The sequence below is a fragment of the Pelophylax lessonae genome (assembly GCF_965119305.1).
Source record: "Pelophylax lessonae genome assembly, chromosome: 4".
Classification (NCBI taxonomy): domain Eukaryota; kingdom Metazoa; phylum Chordata; class Amphibia; order Anura; family Ranidae; genus Pelophylax; species Pelophylax lessonae.
The window spans coordinates 20,249,580-20,272,855 of NC_138771.1; the positions used below are offsets into that span (position 1 = coordinate 20,249,580).

Sequence of the window (23,276 nt, forward strand, 5' to 3'; positions counted from 1 at the left end):
GAGATCCAGTGGTCACCCCGGTTTCTGCCTACGAGCGCGTGCAGACCAGTGCGCTGGGTCGGCCGCGACGGAGTCCCAGTAAAGGGACTGACTTTGCGAGTTAAAAGTCTCGCTTGGACGCCAGGTACCAGAGAGTCGAGGCGTCCACAAACCCCCACCCCGGTGGAGAGGGTATTGTGAAGAGAGGGTGCCTGTCGGTTCGGTATGGTGAGTAAACGTTCCCTTTTTTCCTCATTATGAGGCAGTATATATGATGGGCCCCTCCATATATGGTCAGTATATATCTGATACTTACAAGTCCCCCTTGTAATACAGCATGTGTTTGTGGGAAGTGGACTTGGTTCAAGAGCTAACACTCTACCCAGCAGACTGTAACATTACAGCAGACATAGGAGGTATAATCCTACCTTATGTGCAGTGTATCTCTGTAGATCCATATGTCACCTCTTAGCAGAGTGCAGGTGGATGTGCTGGGAAGACGATATCGGCGGTCCGCCGCCATTTTGCCGTAGACCGAATGCATGTATGTCCTCAGGTCACGCCGGCCGCCATGTTTTTGGAGTCTTATGTCTCTTCTATGGGGGCGGCCATGTTTTGTGAGCCCAGCTACCTCGTGGAGGGCTGGGAACGCCGGAAGGCGTACACAGGGGGCGGAGCCACGCCTTCTGCCCGGGAAAAAGCAAACAGCTCCTTCCAGTCTGTGTAAGACAGACGCTGACTGCAGTTTGTTGGAAACTGCACTGCATCGGTTGGTGAGCCTTGGGGGTCCCTCTCTCTCTCTCTCTGGGATCGAGAAGCAGGTACTCTGAGGGGCGCTATTGCGCTAGGGGGAGACACACAAAAAAAAAAAAAGAAAAAGTTTTTTTTTTGTTTTGCTGGTAAAGGTGTCCTGTATTAACATGGACCCTGCCACTCGTGTATCTCCTCCGGATCCCCTCGAGGGGTCTGCGGGATCCTCCAGCACCCCATTGACAATTGAATCTTTGTCAGCTATTATGGAAACTTTTGTGTCCCGGGTGGAAGTGGCTTGTCAGGGACAGGGCGCAAGAAAGCGACCCCCGCCTAACCCCTTATTATCTGAAACCTCGGATTCAGACTCTGAGCCTATTTCTGCAGTTGCAGTCTCGGGTCCTGTCTCTTCAGACAGTGAGGAGGATGTTTCGGCATCCGCCATAGCCCGAGAGGAAGCGTTGGTAAACGCACTCATTGTATCTGTTCAAGAGACTTTAAGGTTACAGGGTATTCCATCAGAAATAGCTGAAACTGAGATCCCTTTTGGGACTAAAAAACGCATCAAAGTGGCGAAGGTTTTTCCATTGCCCAAATGTTTTGGCAATCCAATCGAAGAAGAATGGCGTCTGCCAAAACGCACTTTTAATATTTCTAAACGCATTGACAGGCGTTATCCGTTTGAGGAAACCCTTATTAAGAAATGGACAGAACCACCTGTGGTGGATTCACCTATTGCTAGATTAAATAAAGCCACGGTTATTCCTTTAGAAGACGCTCCGTCTTTTAAAGATCCAGTGGATCGCAAGATAGAAGCTATGTCTCGCACCATGTTTTCCTTGATTGGATCAGCTTTCAGACCAATAATTGCTATTGGTCTGGTTTCGCAGGCTGTAACTGAATGGACCAAGTGGTTACGCCGGGACTTAGAAGAAGTCCCTCAGGCGGTATCAGATTTGTTGGAACAAATGATACAGGGGTTACAGTTTGTATGTGATGCGGCGTTAGACGCCACTCCATTAATGGCGCGAGCATCAGTCTCAGCAGTGGTTCTCAGGCGTACACTGTGGCTAAAAGGTTGGTTAGCCGACCAAGGTTCCAAAAAAGCATTGGCTAATATCCCCTTTTCAGGAGAGCGTCTATTTGGAGCCAACTTAGATGAGATCATTAAGGATCTCACCGGTGGAAAAAGCACCTTTTTACCGCAAAATTTTAAAGGTAGAGGAACTCGTCAAAGACGAGGGCCTTCTTTTTCTGCTCACAAGAGGTTTTTTCGTCCAGCGGGTGAAAAAACTAAGTCCTCCAAAGCTCCTGCAGGAGGTGTCAGGGGTCGTTGGTCGGGCAAGCAAAAGCCCGCCCCCTCCAGACCTGAAGATAAACCATCCAAAGCCTGAAGGTGCGCCCCCACCCATAACTGGGGTGGGGGGACGTCTTCACCGGTTCCCGGATCCATGGCTTTCCAGAATCCCGGACAAATGGGTTTGCGAAGTCATAAGGTCAGGGTACAAGATCGAGTTTCGATCTCTCCCACCGGCGCGATTCTTCCCTTCCAATATCCGTCTATCCGCAGATCGTTTAGAAGATCTGCGGAGAGCAGTCACAGATTTACTACAACAAGGAGTGGTAGTCCACGTTCCTTGGACAGAACGGTTTCAAGGGTTTTATTCAAACCTGTTTACAATACCCAGGAAAGAGGGCAAAGTGCGTCCAATTCTGGACTTAAGAGCACTCAATTCTTTCGTCAACATAAGAAGATTCAGAATGGAGTCCATTCGCACGGTAGCAGCCTTCCTGCATCCAGGGGATGTCCTAGCGTCCATAGACATCAAGGACGCCTATCTTCACATTCCCATTTTCGCAGGACATCAGCGTTTTCTACGCTTTTCCGTAGAGGAGAACCACTATCAGTTTGTGGCGTTACCTTTCGGTCTCGCCACGGCTCCGCGGGTCTTCACAAAGGTGTTGGCCCCAATGTTGGCACTTCTGCGCCAAAGAGGTATATCGATTCTAGGTTACCTAGACGATCTTCTGCTTCATGCAGAGTCTCCTCAGACCTTGCTACAAAACATAGAAATTACTATGATTTCTTTACAGGAATTCGGGTGGCTGGTGAACCAGCAAAAGTCATTTCTGGTTCCCACCCAGAGGCTCGAATATCTGGGTCTAATTCTAGACACAGTCAGGACAAGAGTTTTTCTTCCGGTAGGGAAACTCCGAAAGATTCAATCAGCAGTCCAGTTGTTACTGTCCAACAGCTGGTCTTCCCTTCGGACTTGCATGAGGGTTCTGGGGTTGATGGTGGCTTCATTCGAAGCAGTCCCATTTGCCCAGTCCCATACCCGAATTCTTCAGCAAGAGATTCTTCTCAGATGGAATCGGAATCCGGAATCCCTGGACAATCAGATACGATTGAGCAAACAGACCAGAGAGTCTCTGGTTTGGTGGCTTCGGTCTCCAATGCTCAGCCAGGGAAAGTCATTTCTGCCAATATATTGGACGATAGTGACCACGGATGCCAGTCTATCCGGATGGGGAGGAATTCTTGGTCAGTTATCTGCCCAGGGACTTTGGTCCCCGGAAGAATCCAGGTTACCGATAAATGTATTGGAACTGAGAGCGATCAGACTTTGTCTGATTCACTGGACCGAGCAGCTCCAGGGCAGCCCGGTTCGGATCCAGTCGGACAATGCCACGGCCGTGGCTTATGTCAATCACCAGGGGGGCACCAAGAGTGTCCGAGCGGCCAAAGAAGTGGCTTGCATTCTTCGCTGGGCGGAACGATTTGTTCCAGCAATCTCTGCGGTGTTCATTCCGGGGGTGGAGAATTGGCAGGCAGATTATCTCAGCCGTCAGACCCTGGATCAGGGGGAATGGTCCCTCCATCCAGACGTTTTCCACCAGTTGTGCCTACGGTGGGGCACCCCGGATGTGGATCTGTTGGCTTCACGATTCAACAGGAAAGTTCAGAGATTCGTGGCTCGCTCCCGCGATCCTCTAGCAGAAACCGCAGACGCACTGATCGCCCCGTGGGGGCAATACCAGCTAATATATGCCTTCCCTCCTCTCACGTTACTGCCAAGACTTCTACGCAGGATAGAGGAGGAAGGAATCCCAGTAATCCTGGTAGCTCCGGACTGGCCTCGTCGAGCTTGGTACGCCGACATGGTCAGACTGGTGGCAGACGTCCCATGGAGACTTCCTCTCAGGGAGGATCTACTGTCTCAGGGACCGATCTTCCATCCTGCTTTACGATCGCTGGCTTTAACGGCCTGGCTATTGAGACCCAGGTGCTGAAGGACAAAGGTTTGTCAGCTTCAGTTATTCCTACTCTAGTTGAAGCAAGGAAAGCGACTTCCAGAAAGATTTATCATCGCACATGGAAGTCCTACATTGCATGGTGTGAACCTTTGGGGTTCCGTCCACGGTCTTATTCGGTTAGTCGAATATTGGCTTTTCTGCAACAAGGGGTTGAGCAGAAACTGGCCTTGAGTACTATCAAGGGTCAGGTCTCAGCATTAGCCATCTTCTTTCATAGAAACATAGAAACATAGAATGTGTCGGCAGATAAGAACCATTTGGCCCATCTAGTCTGCCCAATATATCTGAATCCTATGAATAGTCCCTGGCCCTATCTTGTATGAAGGATAGCCTTATGCCTATCCCATGCATGCTTAAACTCCTTCACTGTATTTGCAGCTACCACTTCTGCAGGAAGGTTATTCCATGCATCCACTACTCTCTCAGTAAAGTAATACTTCCTCATATTACTTTTAAACCTTTGCCCCTCTAATTTAAAACTGTGTCCTCTTGTGGTAGTTTTTCTTCTTTTAAATATGCTCTCCTCCTTTACCGAGTTGATTCCCTTTATGTATTTAAATGTTTCTATCATATCCCCTCTGTCTCTTCTTTCTTCCAAGCTATACATGTTAAGGTCCTTTAACCTTTCCTGGTAAGTTTTTTCCTGCAATCCATGTACTAGTTTAGTAGCTCTTCTCTGAACTCTCTCTAGAGTATCTATATCCTTCTGGAGATATGGCCTCCAGTACTGCGCACAATACTCCAAGTGAGGTCTCACCAGTGTTCTGTACAGCGGCATAAGCACTTCTCTCTTTCTACTGCTTATACCTCTCCCTATACATCCAAGCATTCTGCTGGCATTTCGTGCTGCTCTATTACATTGTCTTCCCACCTTTAAGTCTTCTGAAATAATTACTCCTAAATCCCTTTCCTCAGATACTGAGGTCAGGACTGTGTCAAATATTCTATATTCTGCCCTTGGGTTTTTACGCCCCAGGTGCATTATCTTGCACTTCTCCACATTAAATTTCAGTTGCCAGAGTTCTGACCATTCTTCTAGTTTTCCTAAATCCTTTTCCATTTGGCGTTTCCCTCCAGGAACATCAACCCTGTTACATATCTTTGTGTCATCAGCAAAAAGACAAACCTTACCATCGAGGCCTTTTGCAATATCACTTATGAAGATATTAAACAAAATTGGTCCCAGTACAGATCCCTGAGGTACCCCACTGGTAACATGACCTTGTTCTGAATGTTCTCCATTGACTACAACCCTCTGTTGTCTGTCACTCAGCCACTGCCTAATCCACTCAACAATATGGGAGTCCATGCTCAATGACTGCAGTTTATTGATAAGTCTTCTATGTGGGACAGTGTCAAAAGCCTTACTAAAATCTAGATATGCAATGTCCACTGCACCTCCACCGTCTATTATTTTAGTCACCCAGTCAAAAAAATCTATAAGATTTGTTTGACATGATCTCCCTGAAGTAAACCCATGTTGTTTTTCATCTTGCAATCCATGGGATTTAAGATGTTCCACAATCCTATCCTTTAATAGGGTTTCCATTAATTTGCCTACTATTGATGTCAGACTCACTGGTCTATAGTTGCTCGATTCCTCCCTACTACCTTTCTTGTGAATGGGCACGACATTTGCCAATTTCCAATCTTCCGGGACGACTCCTGTTACTAATGATTGGTTAAATAGATCTGTTAATGGTTTTGCCAGCTCACCACTAAGCTCTTTTAATAATCTTGGGTGTATCCCATCAGGACCCTGTGACTTATTTGTCTTCACTTTAGACAGCAATCTTAGAATGTCTTCCTCTGTAAAGACACATGCATCAAATGATTCATTAGTCATCCTTTCAAGTGGAGGTCCTTCTCCTTCTTTTTCTTCTGTAAAAACTGAACAGAAGTATTCATTAAGGCAGTCAGCTAGCCCTTTATTTTCTTCTACATACCTTCCGTCCTTTGTTTTTAATTTAGTTATTCCTTGTTTTAATTTCCTTTTTTCATTTATATATCTGAAGAATGTCTTATCCCCCTTTTTCATAGACTGAGCTAGTTTTTCTTCTGCCTGCGCTTTAGAAGTTCTTATAACTTGCTTGGCCTCTTTCTGCCTAATCTTGTAGATTTCCTTATCTTCATTGCTCTGGGTTTTTTTATAATTACAAAATGCTAGCTTTTTATTTTTAATGATTTGGGCCACTTCTGCTGAGTACCACAGTGGTCTCTTCCTTTTTTTGCTTTTACTGACAAGTCTAATGCAATTTTCTGTTGCCTTCAATAATGCACCTTTTAAGTAGTCCCATTTCTCCTGGACTCCATGTAATCCGTTCCAGTCTGATAAGGACTCATTTATGACTAATTTCATTTCAGAAGCCTTTGGCTACTCATTCCTTGGTGCGGAGCTTCATCCAGGGGGTGCGACATCTGGCTCCGCCAGTGCACGCGCCGTTACCCCCCTGGGATCTTAATTTAGTGTTGTCGGTTCTTCAGAAACCTCCCTTTGAAGATATTAGGGAGATTCCTCTACCCACGTTGTCCCAGAAGGTGGCCTTCTTGGTGGCTATTACTTCTGCACGCAGGGTGTCAGAACTGGCCGCATTATCTTGTCGTTCACCATATCTGGTGGTTCATAGAGATAAGGTGGTTCTTCGTCCGAATCCATCCTTCCTACCAAAAGTGGTTTCAGAATTTCATCTGAATGAAGAAATTGTATTACCTTCCCTGTGTCCTAAGCCCAGTCATCCTCGGGAGTTTGCTTTACACTCCTTGGATGTGGTCCGGGCGATCAGGGTATACTTGAAAACGACAGACTCGTTTCGCAAGACGGATTCACTTTTTGTGATCCCAGATGGACCCAAAAAGGGGTTGCCTGCATCTGCCGCGACCATTTCCAGATGGATCAGACAGACGGTAGTGCAGGCTTATTCTATTAAGGGTCGGGAGCCCCCGTTCCCTGTTAAGGCGCACTCCACTCGGGCACTTAGTGCGTCTTGGGCCTTTCGCCATCAGGCGTCAGTGGTCCAGGTGTGCAAGGCGGCTACCTGGTCGTCGGTGCATACTTTTTCTAAACATTATAAAGTTGATGTAATGGCATCGTCTGATGCCTCATTTGGCCGCAAGGTTTTGCAGGCCGCAATTTGAGGAGACCAGTGGTCTACCTCGAGGGTTTTTTTCCGTTGGAAAATTTTTCTTTAGTCTCATTCTTTGTTTATAATGAGCCTTTAAAACTTCTAGTTTGGCACCGGTTGGGCCTTCTAGATTGGATTTGATTTTGTCAATCCCACCCCTCATTTGTGGCACTGCTTCTGGATGTCCCAGCTCTTGAGAATCAAGAAGACTACGTCTGTCAATGAGCGATAGAGAAAAATGGATTTTTGTAAGAACTTACCGTAAAATCCTTTTCTCTTAAGCTCATTGACAGACGTAGTACCCGCCCCTCTATCATTGAGTTGGGTTGGGTTAAATTCTCTGTACTGCTTTAAACAGAACTGATTCCCTGTAGCAGAGAGAGGGAGGATATACCCTCAGGGACTGCCCCTAAGGTGGAGCCAGAACGTTTTGTCTTTCTGCCTAGTCCTACTCCTGCGGAGACAACATAACCCAGCTCTTGAGAATCAAGAGGACTACGTCTGTCAATGAGCTTAAGAGAAAAGGATTTTACGGTAAGTTCTTACAAAAATCCATTTTTACGTTCTTTTTTTCCCACAAACATAGCGTTCTTTTGGTGGTATTTGATCACCTGTGCGATTTTTTTTTTTTTTTTTTTTTTTTTTTTTTTTTTTTTTTTTTTTTGGATTTTTTTTTCCTATGTGTTCCTGTGCTTGTGCAGGGATTTCGCAGCACAGCGTTCTCCCAGCATAGAGATTGAGCTCTCACAGAGAACCCCCGGCTCTCTTACTAACGTTCGGGAACTGGGAATCACCAAATCGCCTCTGATTGGCTATCACATTGATCAGTATAGTTAGGGTAGAATTTTTTTAACCACTTGCCAACCGCTCCGCGCGGATTTACTGCGGCAGGACGGCTCGGCTGCGGATAATCGCGTAGATCTATGTGATTATGTGCACGTGGACTCAGCTGTGCCCACCCAGCCAGAGCCGCACTTCCGCTGTGCTTAGACACAGCAGGAGCCAGACCGCGGGAGGAGCTGGCGCAGTCGTCGCAGGCCTCCCGCAATCTTCAGGGAAACTGATAGGAGAGCCGCCTGCCTATGTAAATAACTCAGCTAAGCTGAAACACCAATCTCTGTGTGCCTGTCACAGAGCCCCCCCCCCCACAGCTAGTAAGCACAATTTAGGCTCACACTTAACCCCTTGATCACCCCCCGTATTATGCCCTTTCCTGCCAGTGTCATTTATACAGTAATAGTGCATATCATTTAGCACTTATCACTGTATTGATGTCACTGGTCCCCAAAAAGTGTCCCTAAGTGTCAGATTTGTCCATCGCAATGTCTCAGCCCTGCTAAAAATCGTTGATCGCCACCATTACTAATAAAAAATAAATAAATAAAAAGTACAAAAATCTATCCCATAGTTTGCAAACGCTACAACTTTTGCGCACACCAATTATTATACGCTTTTTGTGATTTTTTTTTTTTTTTTCCAAAAATATGTAGCATGATGCAAATTGGCCTAAACTGATAAAAAAAATTTGATTTTTTTTTTTTTATTGGGAATGTTTTATAGCAGAAAGTAAAAAAATATTGTTTTTTTTTTTTTTTTTTCAAAATTGTCGCTCTTTTTTTGTTAATAGCGCAAAATCTAAAAACCAAAGAGGTGATCAAATACCACCAAAAGAAAGCTCTTATTTGTTGGGGATAAAAAGGACATCAATTGTATTTGGGTACAGGGTGGCACGACCGCGCAACTGTTAGTTAAAGCAACGCAGTGCGGAATCGCAAAAAAATGGCCTGGTCATTAAGGGGGTAAAACCTTCCGGGGCTGAAGTGGATAAATGTCATTTTTAAAAAATTATTGGTGTCAGTGTGTTTTAGATGGGATAAAAAAAGGCAAAATGCGCACTTTTATTTCTGGGCTGTACTTTGGGTACAAATAATATACACATATGTGGTATTACTTCGATTGTCAGGAGCAGGAGAATTTATTTGGGGTTGTTCTTTGGTGGTAGGTTATGGTAATAGCAAGACATATACAGTACATCTTAAAAATATGTTTATACTATTTTTTGGCCATTTTTTTCTTTTACAGTAAAAAAAAAAAATCATGACATTTATTATTTGTCACCAAATGAAAGCCCAATCTGTTAAAAAAAAAAAAAACAGTATAATTCACCTGAATACTCAAATTCGTTGTGATATGTACAATTTTCGAACACATGTCAAAGTTGCAAATCTGTGTTCAGGCATCAATATTTGTTTTGCCTTTTGTCATAAAGGGGTTTAGCAAACTTTTCCGGAATATTTCACCTTGGTATTCCGTGACTTGTCTATAAACCCTTGGCTTTGATGGGAAGTTACAACTTCTAAATACATTCTGTGATATTGCCTGTGAATTATATTTGCACCAAGCAGAGTACACTAAGATCTAAACTTCCCATAACAGGTACTAATCTCCAGCTGCTCCCGGTGTCTGACCTGTAATTGCCTGGTCCATGATGAGGAGATTATGGCTGGCTGGACAGCAGATGATTCAAATCTCAACACTACCTGTCCCTTCTGTGGGAGCGCCTTCCTCCCGTTCTTGAACATTGAAATCCGAGACCTGCGCCGCCCTGGTCGGTAAGGATCATTGCATTGTCTGGATTGGGTAGCTTATAACATTTTTACATAATTTATGCCTTAAAGGATAAGTTCAGCTTTTGAAAAAGTAATAAATGCACATTTCTCTTTCGTTCATCGACTGACACAGCGCTCCATAAATCATAAATACTGGGTTATATTGCCTCCTCCAGGAGTAGGACTAGGCAGAACAAAAAATACCTGGCTACACCTATGGGTCGTACTCAGCTGGTATATAACCCCCCTCTCTGCTATAGCAATTCCATTTTAATCTGTCTAGTCAGGAGTAAGGACCTAGGCTCCCTGCTGGGATCTCTTGGTCCTAGCAATTTTTTTTTCTCTATCGCTCATTGACAGACGTAGTCTTCTTGATTCTCAAGAGCTGGGTTATGTTGTCTCCGCAGGAGTAGGACTAGGCAGAAAGACAAAACGTTCTGGCTCCACCCTAGGGGCAGTCCCTGAGGGTATATCCTCCCTCTCTCTGCTACAGGGAATCAGTTTTTTTCTGTCTAGTCAGGAGTAAGGACCTAAGTTCCTTGCTGGGATCTTTTGGTCCTGGCAAGACTTTTTTCTTTTAGAAAAAGACATTTTTTAGGTAGTTTTCTCCAGTGTTTTTTCCTGTGAGATCTTCAAGCAAAAATGCCGGACTGGGCGACACTTGTGGCGACATCTGGCTCCGCCAGTGCACGCGCCGTTACCCCCCTGGGATCTTAATTTAGTGTTGTCGGTTCTTCAGAAACCTCCCTTTGAAGATATTAGGGAGATTCCTCTACCTACGTTGTCCCAGAAGGTGGCCTTCTTGGTGGCTATTACTTCTGCACGCAGGGTGTCAGAACTGGCCGCATTATCTTGTCGTTCCCCATATCTGGTGGTTCATAGAGATAAGGTGGTTCTTCGTCCGAATCCATCCTTCCTACCAAAAGTGGTTTCAGAATTTCATCTGAATGAAGAAATTGTGTTACCTTCCCTGTGTCCTAAGCCCAGTCATCCGCGAGAGTTTGCTTTTACACTCCTTGGATGTGGTCCGGGCGATCAGGGTATACTTGAAAACGACAGACTCGTTTCGCAAGACGGATTCACTTTTTGTGATCCCAGATGGACCCAAAAAGGGGTTGCCTGCATCTGCCGCGACCATTTCCAGATGGATCAGACAGACGGTAGTACAGGCTTATTCTATTAAGGGTCGGGAGCCCCCGTTCCCTGTTAAGGCGCACTCCACTCGGGCACTTAGTGCGTCATGGGCCTTTCGCCATCAGGCGTCAGTGGTCCAGGTGTTATTATATTATACATTATTATACATATAAGTCGCGCTAAATATTAGATGGAGATGTGAAGTCCATAAAAGTCCAAAACAATATTATTGATAAATTCCAGGACCAAACTCCCTTAAGGGTATGTGCTTACCAGATGAAGGTAAGGAAAAGGCAGTCTCGCTGCGTGGAAACTTGTCACCTTGACAGTAGATCCAAGCTTCTATGATCGATCAACTCAGTGGACATGGGATCATGAAAAGCAAAAAAAAGTACCGCAATAGCGTAAAACCCAACAAACAAATTGTGACTATCACCAAAGGTGTGGGTAAATGAAAATTGTGATGTGATATGACCTCCACCACAATAAATGAAATAAATAAATCATGCAAAAATATAGGGAACTTAGGGTGAATAACCCCTACCAGAGAGGTTAAGGGTTGATACCTTGAGTGATTAATGTGTATCGGTTGGAGTAGCCTCTTACCAAACAAAAAAAATAATGACACAGTGAAGAAAACGTTGAAAAAAAGGTAATCGTGCTGAACCACCACCAGCTGAATTCGCCTCTTACCCTGGATAGATATAGATTAGCCAAAGTGCACTAAACAAATCCAGTGTACCACTCAGGAGCCAGCAATTTCACACCTGTGAGAGTTGCCTCTTACCACATATGAAGTTGTATCAAGCCTGTAGGGTAAATCAAGTGGCCAAAGACCGACCCCAAATTGAATCCAAGCCTGTGTATATACGAATAACCAGGGGATCCGACCAGAGGTGTAGGTAACTGGGTCTCAGAAGTTTCAGCAATATAGGATATCACCACTGTTCGTCATCCCCACAATTGACAGCATTAGGACCGCTCGGGGGGCTCCAGGGCGGAGTGAATCTCCTCAGCAGAACTCCACACACAGAAGGCTTGGGGGAACGGGATGGGCAGAAGTGGTCCAGGTGTGCAAGGCGGCTACCTGGTCGTCGGTGCATACCTTTACTAAACATTATAAAGTTGATGTTATGGCATCGTCTGATGCCTCGTTTGGCCGCAAGGTTTTGCAGGCCGCAATTTGAGGAGACCAGTGGTCTACCTCGAGGGTTTTTTCCGTTGGAAAATTTTTCTTTTAGTCTCATTCTTTGTTTATAATGAGCCTTTAAAACTTCTAGTTTGGCACCGGTTGGGCCTTCTAGATTGGATTTGATTTTGTCAATCCCACCCCTCATTTGTGGCACTGCTTCTGGATGTCCCAGCTCTTGAGAATCAAGAAGACTACGTCTGTCAATGAGCGATAGAGAAAAATGGATTTTTGTAAGATCTTACCGTAAAATCCTTTTCTCTTAAGCTCATTGACAGACGTAGTACCCGCCCCTCTATCATTGAGTTGGGTTGGGTTAAATTCTCTGTACTGCTTTAAAACAGAACTGATTCCCTGTAGCAGAGAGAGGGAGGATATACCCTCAGGGACTGCCCCTAGGGTGGAGCCAGAACGTTTTGTCTTTCTGCCTAGTCCTACTCCTGCGGAGACAACATAACCCAGCTCTTGAGAATCAAGAAGACTACGTCTGTCAATGAGCTTAAGAGAAAAGGATTTTACGGTAAGATCTTACAAAAATCCATTTTTTCTCCTTCTATGCATCTTTTTTCCTTTTTACTGGGAGATCTCCAATCAACTGCTGGGCTGGGAGCGGCGGGCTGGATAATCTAGATCCAGTGGTCCCCCAGTCCGGCCACCGAGCGCGTGCAGACCGCAGCTACACGCTAGGTCGGCTGCGACATAGCCTTACGGACAGAGACTTGCCTGCGAGATAAACGTCTTGCAGGGCCGCATACGACCGGGCACTGGCTCAAGTCGCAACGTCCCCTTGGCCAACCGCTCCCCCACTTCAGTGGCAAGGAGTTCTGTCTGGAGTGTCACCTGCACCATGGAATGGTAAGTACAGTCCCCCCTCTCCCCATTTTTGGGCGGTTTTGGGGATGGACACAGGTTCCCTCCTCCCATCCAAAAGTCCCTCAGTTGAGCTGGGCTTCCCCCTTCTCCCCTGTGAATGTCTCAGACCTAGAGTCTGATGGGGGCCCCTAGGGCAGAAGACACAGGGTACCTCCCCTCTGTAAAGGTCTTGGGGTATCTAAAGAAAGCTGTATGGGGGAGTACATATTTATTCTGTAAATCCAAGAATGAGGCAAATTTCCAGTATGTATGTCCTGTAGTGTAGCAATGTCCCTTCTTTCCCAATCTGTAAAGCTCAGAACCTGAGGGAACATGGGGTTGTGCCCCAAAGGTAAGTCCAGAATAATATCATCAAACCCATCTATTTTTTTTAGTTTCTCTCTATACCATACATGCCAGGGTTACAATTGGTGCGCAGTCTCTTCACAAGGAGGACAATGGAGCCTCTAATGCGATTAACAGGTACTTTAAATTTAACACTTGAGCCAAATGTGATTCTACCACCGCCAGGGTGACGGGGTAGCCAATCAACCAAATGGTTTAGTTGCCCTCCTAAATAGTAAAGATACATATTAGGAAATGCCATACCAGCTTCAGCCTTGGGCCGCTCTTGGACACAGAGTGTTAGTTTCCTTCTATTGTTCACCCATATAAATGATGTAAACAGTTTATCTAGGGTTTTAAAAAACTATTTAGGTACCACCTTTGGTATATGAGCAATTACATATAAGCGTTTGGGTAAAAGTACCATCTTTATCAAATTAATTCTGCCTGCCACTGTCAGAGGGAGTTTGGCCCAGATATTAAGTTTAAGCTTGATCATTTGAAAAAGTAAGTCTAGGTTAGGTTTCAGAGCTTCTGTTTGTGATGGTGTAAAAATTACTCCTAGGTATTTAAATGACCACCAATGAATGATACCACCTTAAGCGGACAGATCGCTGCATTGTTAGAATAAGCCTGAGAGGCATCGACGCAGATTTCTACCAGTTTATTTTGAGACCAGAATATTCACTATATTTGTCTATAGTTTGCTTTATTCAAGGTTGCTGACATAACTTGCAGATATAATACAAGATCATCAGCATATAGGCCTGTGACATCAGATCTGCCACCCAAGGTGATACCCGTAATGAGAGTAGACTGTCGGAATCGTAGTGCCAGCGTCTCAATAACCACCGCAAACAGTAGTGGAGACAGAGGACATCCTTGTCAAGTGCCCCTAGACTATGGTATAGATGCTGATAACAGAACAATAACTGAGACATAGGGTTTGCATAAAGAATAGTAACCCATTTTTTTAAATTTCTCCCCAAATCCAAAGGCTTTGGCTGTGTCCAGTGACGCCAACACACTAGATTCTGGAAGATATTGTCTAAGTTGTATGAGTTGCGTCCTACAAATATTAAAAGAGGTGGACTTTCCAGGCATAAAGTCGGTTTGGTCTGGGTGAATAATACTTAGTATTACAGAATTAAGGCCAACATTTTTGTTAGAATCTAATGGCACTTTTCCACTGCAAGTACCGGCTCGGCTCCACTCGGCACTGCTTGGCCCAGCTCGGCTCAGTTTGCTTTTCCACTGCGTGGTACGAGTCGGCACGTTTTAGCATTGTATAGGCTCTACTCGGCTCGGTTTGCTTTTCCACTGAAGTAGTAAGTGGGTGGGATTACAACGATTCTGTGACCAATCAGTGGCTAGTAGTGACAAACAATCAAGGCTGCATGCGAAGGATTGTGGGATATGGTATAGGTACGGCCCGCTTGGAACCCCAACCGAGGTGGTGCTGTTTAAGCGAGCCGTACCGAGCCATACCATGTAGTGGAAAAGCGCCGCTGTACCAAACCGTGCCGAACCGTTCTAACCTGTACCATGCGGTACCATGCAGTGGAAAAGCGCCAAACCGAGACGCACCATGTAGTGGAAAAGCGCCGCTGTACCAAACAGTACCGAACTGTTCTAACATGTACCATGCAGTGGAAAAGCGCCAAACCGAACCGCACCATGTAGTGGAAAAGCGACACTGTACCAAACCGTACCGAACTGTTCTAACACGTACCATGCAGTGGAAAAGCGCCATAATAGTCTATATTAGGCAATGAGATTGGATGGTAAGAAGCACATTCAGCAGGGTCTTTGTCGGGCTTGGGTATAAGTACTATTGTGGCTGAATACATAGATGGCGACAGTCCACCCTCTTGAAAGAAAGTATATATTGTTAAAAACAAACTTTTATAGATTTTGTTTAATATTAGCATTAAAAAGTACGGATCGACCGATTATTGGCACGGCCGATATATCAAGGGCCGATATTGACTTTTGCCGATATATCTGTATCGGCCCCGGAACTGGCCGATATTGCTGATATTCCAAATATTGCTCATGTAAGGGTAAAATGAAGTCACATCGCATAATTCTGTTTACAAATGTTATTGAATATGCCACTCACATATGTACAAATTAAAGATATAAGCATTTCCACATTAGCAGATCTGCTGACAGATCGGTATCTCTCACCCACTTGCCGTAAGTGACACCTGGGTGATACCGCTCAATCGGGCATGCAATCTCGGAGGTCACGATCTGATCGGGTCTCCATGTAAAAACCTGGAAGTGATGTCATGACATCACTTCCGGGTACTGGCACCAAATTAAAAAAAAATACAGCATTCAAAACAGCCAAACTTGGCGTTTTGAATGCTGTTAAGTGCAGAGGAGGGGTTTGGGGTCTTTTAGACCCCCAGATCCCTCCAAAAGAGTACCTGTCAAGTGATAAAAATAAAACATTTTTTAAATGTACAAAAATATTGGCCCATATCGGCCGATACCGATATGCAATGGCCAAAATATCGGTATCGGCAGCGAAAAACCGGTATCAGTCGATCACTATTAAAAAGTAAAAATTGATGTTTGATTTAAATGTATCTGTTAAAGCTGGTCACATGTAGTTACATATTTCAGCATCATTTTGCTTTCTGCCTTTGTGCAGCCATGGAACATGTCATAATTATTTCAGAATGTACAGTCAGGTCCATAAATATTGGGATATCAACACAATTCTATTCTTTTTGGCTCTATACACCACCACAATGGATTTGAAATGAAACAAACAAGTTGTGCTTTAACTGCAGACTTTCAGGTTTAATTTGAGGATATTTACATCCATCAGGTGAACGGTGTAGGAATCACAACAGTTTGTATATGTGCCTCCCACTTTTTAAGGGACCAAAAGTAATGGGACAGATTAACAATCATAAATCAAACTTTCACTTTTTAATACTTGGTTGCAAATCCCTTGTAGTCAATTACAGCCTGAAGTCTGGAATGCATAGACATCACCAGACGCTGGGTTTCATCCCTGGTGATGCTCTGCCAGGCCTCTACTGCAACTGTCTTCAGTTCCTGCTTGTTCTTGGGGCATTTTCCCTTCAGTTTTGTCTTCAGCAAGTGAAATGCATGCTCAATCGGATTCAGGTCAGGTGATTGACTTGGCTATTGCATAACATTCCACTTCTTTCCCTTAAACTTTGGTTGCTTCCGCAGTATGCTTCGGGTCATTGTCCATCTGCACTGTGAAGCGCCGTCCAATGAGTTCTGAAGCATTTAGCTGAATATGAGCAGATAATATTGCCCGAAACACTTCAGAATTCATCCTGCTGCTTTTGTCAGCAGTCACATCATCAATAAATACAAGAGAACCAGTTCCATTGGCAGCCATACATGCCCACGTCATGACACTACCACCACCATGCTTCACTGATGAGGTGGTATGCTTTGGATCATGAGCAGTTCCTTTCCTTCTCCATACTCTTCTCTTCCCATCACTCTGCTACAAGTTGATCTTGGTCTCATCTGTCCATAGGATGTTGTTCCAGAACTGTGAAGGCTTTTTTAGATGTTGTTTGGCAAACTCTAATCTGGCCTTCCTGTTTTTGAGGCTCACCAATGGTTTACATCTTGTGGTGAACCCTCTGTATTCACTCTGGTGAAGTCTTCTCTTGATTGTTGACTTTGACACACATACACCTACCTCCTGGAGAGTGTTCTTGATCTGGCCAATTGTTGTGAAGGGTGTTTTCTTCACCAGGGAAAGAATTCTTCGGTCATCCACCACAGTTGTTTTCCGTGGTCTTCCAGGTCTTTTGGTGTTGCTGAGCTCACCGATGCATTCTTTCTTTTTAAGGATGTTCCAAACAGTTGATTTGGCCACACCTAATGTTTCTGCTATCTCTCTGATGGGTTTGTTTTGTTTTTTCAGCCTAATGATGGCTTGCTTCACCGATAGTGACAGCTCTTTGGATCTCATATTGAGAGTTGACAGCAACAGATTCCAAATGCAAATTAGCACACTTGAAATGACCTCTGGACCTTTTATCTGCTCCTTGTAAATGGGATAATGAGGGAATAACACACACCTGACCATGGAACAGCTGAGCAGCCAATTGTCCCATTACTTTTGGTCCCTTAAAAAGTGGGAGGCACATATACAAACTGTTGTAATTCCTACACCTTTCACCTGATTTGGATGTAAATACCCTAAAATTAAAGCTGAAAGTCTGCAGTTAAAGCACATCTTGTTTGTTTCATTTCAAATCCATTGTGGTGGTGTATAGAGCCAAAAAGATAAGAATTGTGTAGATGTCCCAATATTTATGGACCTGGCTGTATTTTTTAAGACAGACTCTCTAGCCTGGGCTTTCAGATGTATGATCGTTATTGTTTCTGTGACAGGTACTTCTTAAAAGTCAGTCCATCCACAGACAGTATGCGCCCTTCCGGTTGTCAGAGGCCAAAGTCTGCAATTATCCCGCCGGCTTTTTCGGTCACGCCATCCAGGTAATCATTGGTGTAGATTGGGTGATGTTTTTATTTCCTAACCCTTCAAGTATTCTGCATGTTGAGAACATATCTGATTATCTTACATCTATTGTTCATCTTGCAAACAAAGTACTGTTATTCATAGCTATATTGACCTGAGCTTATTGTTTTACTCTTGTAGCAAAGGAAAACTAGAGGACTCAAATACCAGAACTATAGATATACCGACTGGGAAGAGGAAGATGGATCCAAACGAATCAGCCTCTCCTAGTCTTCCCGTAGTGAGAAGCGTCAGTACATTCAGCACTTTGGATGAGAAGCCATCTTGCAATCTGAGCCATGTCTCCACAGGCAGTCTACCTACCAACTTTCAAACACCCACTGTAAGTAGTCTGGTGCATGTTCAGCATATTTTACAACCCCAATTCCAAAAAGGTTGGGACATCATTTAAAATCTACATAAAAACAGAATGCAATGATTTGAAAATCTGGATATATCTTTCAGCATTGATAGTGCCTTTCCACATGTGCAAGCTGCCCACTTCATATGCACGAATGCTCCCCCCCCATACAATCAGAGATGCCGGCTTTGGAACTGAGGGCTTATAACAAGCCGGAAGGTCCCTCTCCTCTTTAGTCCGGCACTCCTAGTTGCTAAATAGACTGTTCAATTTCGATTCGTCTGACCACAAAACATTTCTCTACTTTCCAATAGACCATTTTAAATGAGCTTGGGCCCAGAGAAGACTGTGAACTTACATGAATGTAATGTTCATTAAATGTTCAGACATGGCTTCTTCTTTGCACGATAGATGCTTTTTTGGATAGCGCAGTGAACTGTATTCACATAAATGAAAAATGTGACACGCCAGATGTGCACAAAATAATATTAGTGAGTGTCCGTATACACAATAAAATTGTCCATATGTACAGTTCAAATACTGTAGTGCTCAAAGTGCAATTCAAATAATGCTGTGCTCAAGTGTCCATGGTGGTACTCAAGAAGCCTTGATCCCGTGAGAAATGATAACAAACACCAATGTGTCAAATCCCTCCACCAGGAAGATTGGCCTCTCACCTCAGCATGAGACCCAAACGGGCCAGCATTAGCCTTTATGAAGACAAAGGACCCCAGGGAATGACTCTCCAGCCTCTCACCTCCGGAGGTCGCCGGGACATGCAGTAGAGATATAAGAAAAAAATCTAGTGCTCTCTGCTTTAATTATTTTGCAGGCTTTATTAGGGATATGAAATATTACTCACATTTGTCAGGCATTAAGCCGTGCCTGCTTGTATGGCATTCAGTGTGTAGCGCTACCCGGAAGATAGTCGGCGTCAGGCACGTGGGCTCCGCCCCCTATACGCGTTACGTCAGAGCGTACAGCTACGTTGACTTCTTCGGTAGTGGTCTGTGTTCACAGACCGTAATTTTTTGGAAGTATTCCTGAGCCCATGCAGTGATGTCCATCACAGACTCATGCCTGTTTTTAATGCAATGCCGTCTAAGGGCCGGAAAATTATCAGCATCCAATATTGCATTTCAGCCGTGTCCCTTGTACACAGAGATTTCACCAGATTCTCTGAATATCTTGATATTATGTACTGTAGATTAGGCATTTTGAATTTCTAAGATGCTAATTTTCCACCCAGTCATAATACTGAACTGTTGCCAATTAACCTAATTAGCTACCAGATGTTCTTCCAGCTCTTCCTTGTTAGTACCACTTACTTTACCACTTACTTTACCACTTACTTTACCACTTACTTTACCACTTACTTTGCCACTTACTTACGCCCTGTCCCAATTTTTTGGAGACGTGTTGCTGCCATCCAATTTCAAAATGACCTGCTGAGCAGGAGGATGACAGCTGTGTCCCTGTGATGTGTGTGGAGACAGCTGTCAGATCCCCATGCATCTCTATGGGGGAATTGGATGGGAACGGACCGTCTGTCCGTTCTCATCCGATCCGCTTGACGGATGGAAAATAGGGTTTCCATCCGTCCAGATTTGACGGATCGGATGTCAGCGGACATGTCTCCACTGACATCCGATGCCCCATAGATATGCATGGGGTGACCGTTCAGATCCGCCAAAAAAAAATGACCGGTGGATCTGAACGGTCCGCCTGTGTGAAGGGGGCCTTAAGCCTTGCTTGAAGGGATTTGCACCTGCTGCTTTTAACTTATTATACAGTGCCTTAGAAAAATACAGGCTGTCTAACTATAGTTTAGTTCATTAGAATGCAAGTACGTACTTGGCAGGTTGGCTTAAAGCATTATTAAACTTTAAAAAAAAAAAAAAAAAAAAAAAAAAACAGACTGGCAGGGTTTTTACAACAGAAGAGACCATAATGGTCTCTCCTGTATGAATGCTTTCCCCTGCATGTCAGTGGTATTGTACACTGAGCCATGCATGCGCATCTTACCCCACATAAAAGGAAATGGCAAGAGTCTACTAAGCATCTACTTTTTCCAGTTATAGTACACAGCAGCAGAAATATTAGAATATTGAATATTAATAAAATGAATTGAAAAAAACAAAATGAAACCCGTATTGTGCTTGGAACCATATTATACTAAATGCAGCTTCTGGCTTCTAATACAGGGTTTCTCAACCAGGGTTCCTCCTGAGGTTGCTAGGGGTTCCTTGAGAAATTGGCTATTTCTGCCTCTCAGATAAGTTCCCAATGACACCATTGTTCCTTTTAGCTATCTAAAAGGGGGTAATTCTTCCCAAATGATGACAAGAGTAAGGAGCATTCTTCCCACTGACTGTCACACTAATGTGTCATGAGTTGTAGATTTTTCATTTTTTGAAGGGGTTCCCCCGAGACCAGAAATGTATTTCAAGGGTTGAAATCTCTGTCAAAATCCCAGCCTCACATAACCTGTTCCCAAATTTTATATCCATACAAAGGTTAAAGCAAAGTTCCGGCCTCGGAAAAGTTTTTTAGAAAAAAATACCCCCGGGACAGTCAGGGCTAGTGCATTCCAGAATGGATAGCCTCTGAACTGTCCCCGAGTCGCACTTACCTGCAAGAAGAAATACTTACCTTGAAAATTTCTTGTCCAGCGCTGCCATCTCCGGTGTGGGCAGCTGAAGCCGGAACGTCCTCTTCGGTGTCCTCTTCGGCGTCCTCTTCTCCCAGAATGCCCTGCACCGGCCCCACTCGTCACTTCTGGTGCAGGTGCGTCATCCCTGCACCCAGAAGCTGTTAAGCAGGGAATGAGGCGCCTGCACCGGAAGTGACGAGCGGGGCCGGTGCAGGTGCATTGACTCCTGGGAGCGATGACGTTCAGCTCCCAGGAATCAATGCAAGGAGGAAGTGACGCCGCCGGCCGCGGCCGCAGAGGGAGGAAGTAGAAGGAAGGGGAGTATATTTTCTTCAAAACAAGGTAAGTAAAGAAAAAAAAAATCGGGACTATCCATTTGTTTTTTAGGGCATTTAAAGCAAGCGGATGGCCCAAAGTAATTTTTGAGGCCGGAACTTCGCTTTAAAGTATAACCCAAGGCAAAACTTTTCTTTTAGTTTTGGATAGTGTGGAGAGGGATTAGAACCCCTGTCCATTTTTATTGCTGAGATTTCTCTTTTATTGCTGTCTGTGTCCCAGTTAGGGAGATTCACCTTCTCTATTTGTCCTGCTTAACAACTTGTGTTGAAAAGGTTCAGAAAGGCTGCTCTAATATCTTTTGTTGTTGAAAACAGGACTCACTAGAGCTGGACTGGAGGATGTCCCATCCTGAGCCAATTACCGTTCCCTACCTCAGCCCTCTTGTAGTATGGAAAGAACTGGAAAGCTTACTGGAGAATGAGGGGGACCCATCCATTACAGTTCCAGGCTTTGTGGATCATCACCCTATAGTTTTCTGGAATTTGGTGTGGTATTTTCGGAGACTGGACCTTCCCAGCAACCTGCCTGGATTAATCCTTACCTCTGAACATTGTAACAAGCATTCAAAGGTGGGTATAAAGCCAGGATCTGCGTACTAGTGTCTAGTGTTGTTTCCCAACCTTTTTACTAGTGATCGACCGATATCAGGTTTTCGTTGCCGATATTGGCCGATATTTTCGTACAAAAAAAAAATTTGTTTTTTGACGGGTACTCTTGTGGAGGGATCTGGGGGTCTAAAAGACCCCAAACCCCTCCTCTGCACTTAAAAGCATTCAAGACGCCAAGTTTGGCTGTTTTGAATGCTGTCTTTTTTTTTTTTTAATCTGGCGCCGAGTACCCGGAAGTGATGTCACTCGTGTGACATCTGATTGTGGGATTCTAGTGAACAAAAAAAAGGGGGGGTCTTTATAATACTTACCTATTTTTCTTATTTGGGTGTATCTATCAAGAGAAATAATAAGCCAGAAAAGTGGATTAGTCCCTAAATGGGAGCTCAGTGTTGGCAAATTTCAATCGAACAAATGCAGGTATGAATTGAAATGCCATGAAACAGATAAGGTAATAGATATATGCTGGAATAATGTCTCAGAGAACATTTCCATTCACCAGCATTCTAAGCCCTATAAAAGACTGCATGCGCCAACCACCACAGCCAACAGCATTTTCTATGATTGTGCCTATATCTGTATCTAATACAATGTTCAAGGTAGTTGCTTCTCATAGTATGTGTTGGTAATGGCGAAATGTAGACAAAAAGAAGAAAAAACACCTGCCCGGCACTCAGGACTGCATGTCCCGGGCGTCGAGGGTTTCAGATTGTGCATCCCTGCAACAGTGAATGGGCTGACAAAAGCCCAGGGGCCAGGAAACCACTTCTAGTTGATCTGGCGCCTGGGATTTGTTGAGCCCTTCATTAAGGAAAAGAAACATTTACCCTTTAGAATACGGATGTACTAATAATTACAGATCTGCATTAATTTTTTCTTTTATATCTGCTATCGCTTTAAAGCGGAGTTCCGGCCTCAAAAACAACTTTGGCCCATCTGCTTGCTGAAAATCACCTAAAAAAGAATTTGATAATCCTGATTTTTTTTTTTTTTTAATTTACTTACCTTGTTTTTGAAGAAAATATACTTACCTTCTTTCCTCTTTCTCCCTCTGCGGCCGCTGCCCGTGCCGTCACTTCCTGCTTGCATTGACTCCTGGGAGCTGAACGTCATCACTCCCAGGAGTCAATGCGCCTGCATCGGCCCCGCTCGTCAATTCCAGGGCAGGCGCGTCATTCCCTGCTAAACAGCTTCTGGGCATGCCCAGAAGCTGTGCAGGGATGACGCGCCTGCCCTGGAAGTGACGAGCGGGGCCGGTGCAGGGCATTCTGGGACCGAAAAGGACACCCTGGCTTCAGCTGCCCACACCTGAGATGGCAGCTCTGGACAAGAAATTTTCAAGGTAAGTATTTCTTCTAAAAGGTAAGTGAAACCTGGGACAGTTCAGAGGCTATCATTGCTGCAATGCACTAGCCCTGACTGTCCCGGGGGTATTTTTATCTAAAAAAATATTTTGAGGCCGGAACTCCGCTTTAATGTACAGACC

At 44.5% G+C, this 23,276-nt stretch overlaps 1 protein-coding gene across 1 annotated transcript in view; it reads left to right on the plus strand.

The window, feature by feature from the left end:
* DENND4A (DENN domain containing 4A) overlaps positions 1-23,276 on the plus strand; it is a 306,249-nt gene that overhangs the window by 264,971 nt on the left and 18,002 nt on the right. The window contains exons 26-29 of the mRNA XM_082255258.1: positions 9,606-9,781; positions 17,703-17,807; positions 17,971-18,172; positions 21,497-21,751. Coding sequence (XP_082111384.1) covers positions 9,606-9,781; positions 17,703-17,807; positions 17,971-18,172; positions 21,497-21,751 — 738 coding nt within the window. The remainder of the gene's footprint in view (positions 1-9,605; positions 9,782-17,702; positions 17,808-17,970; positions 18,173-21,496; positions 21,752-23,276) is intronic.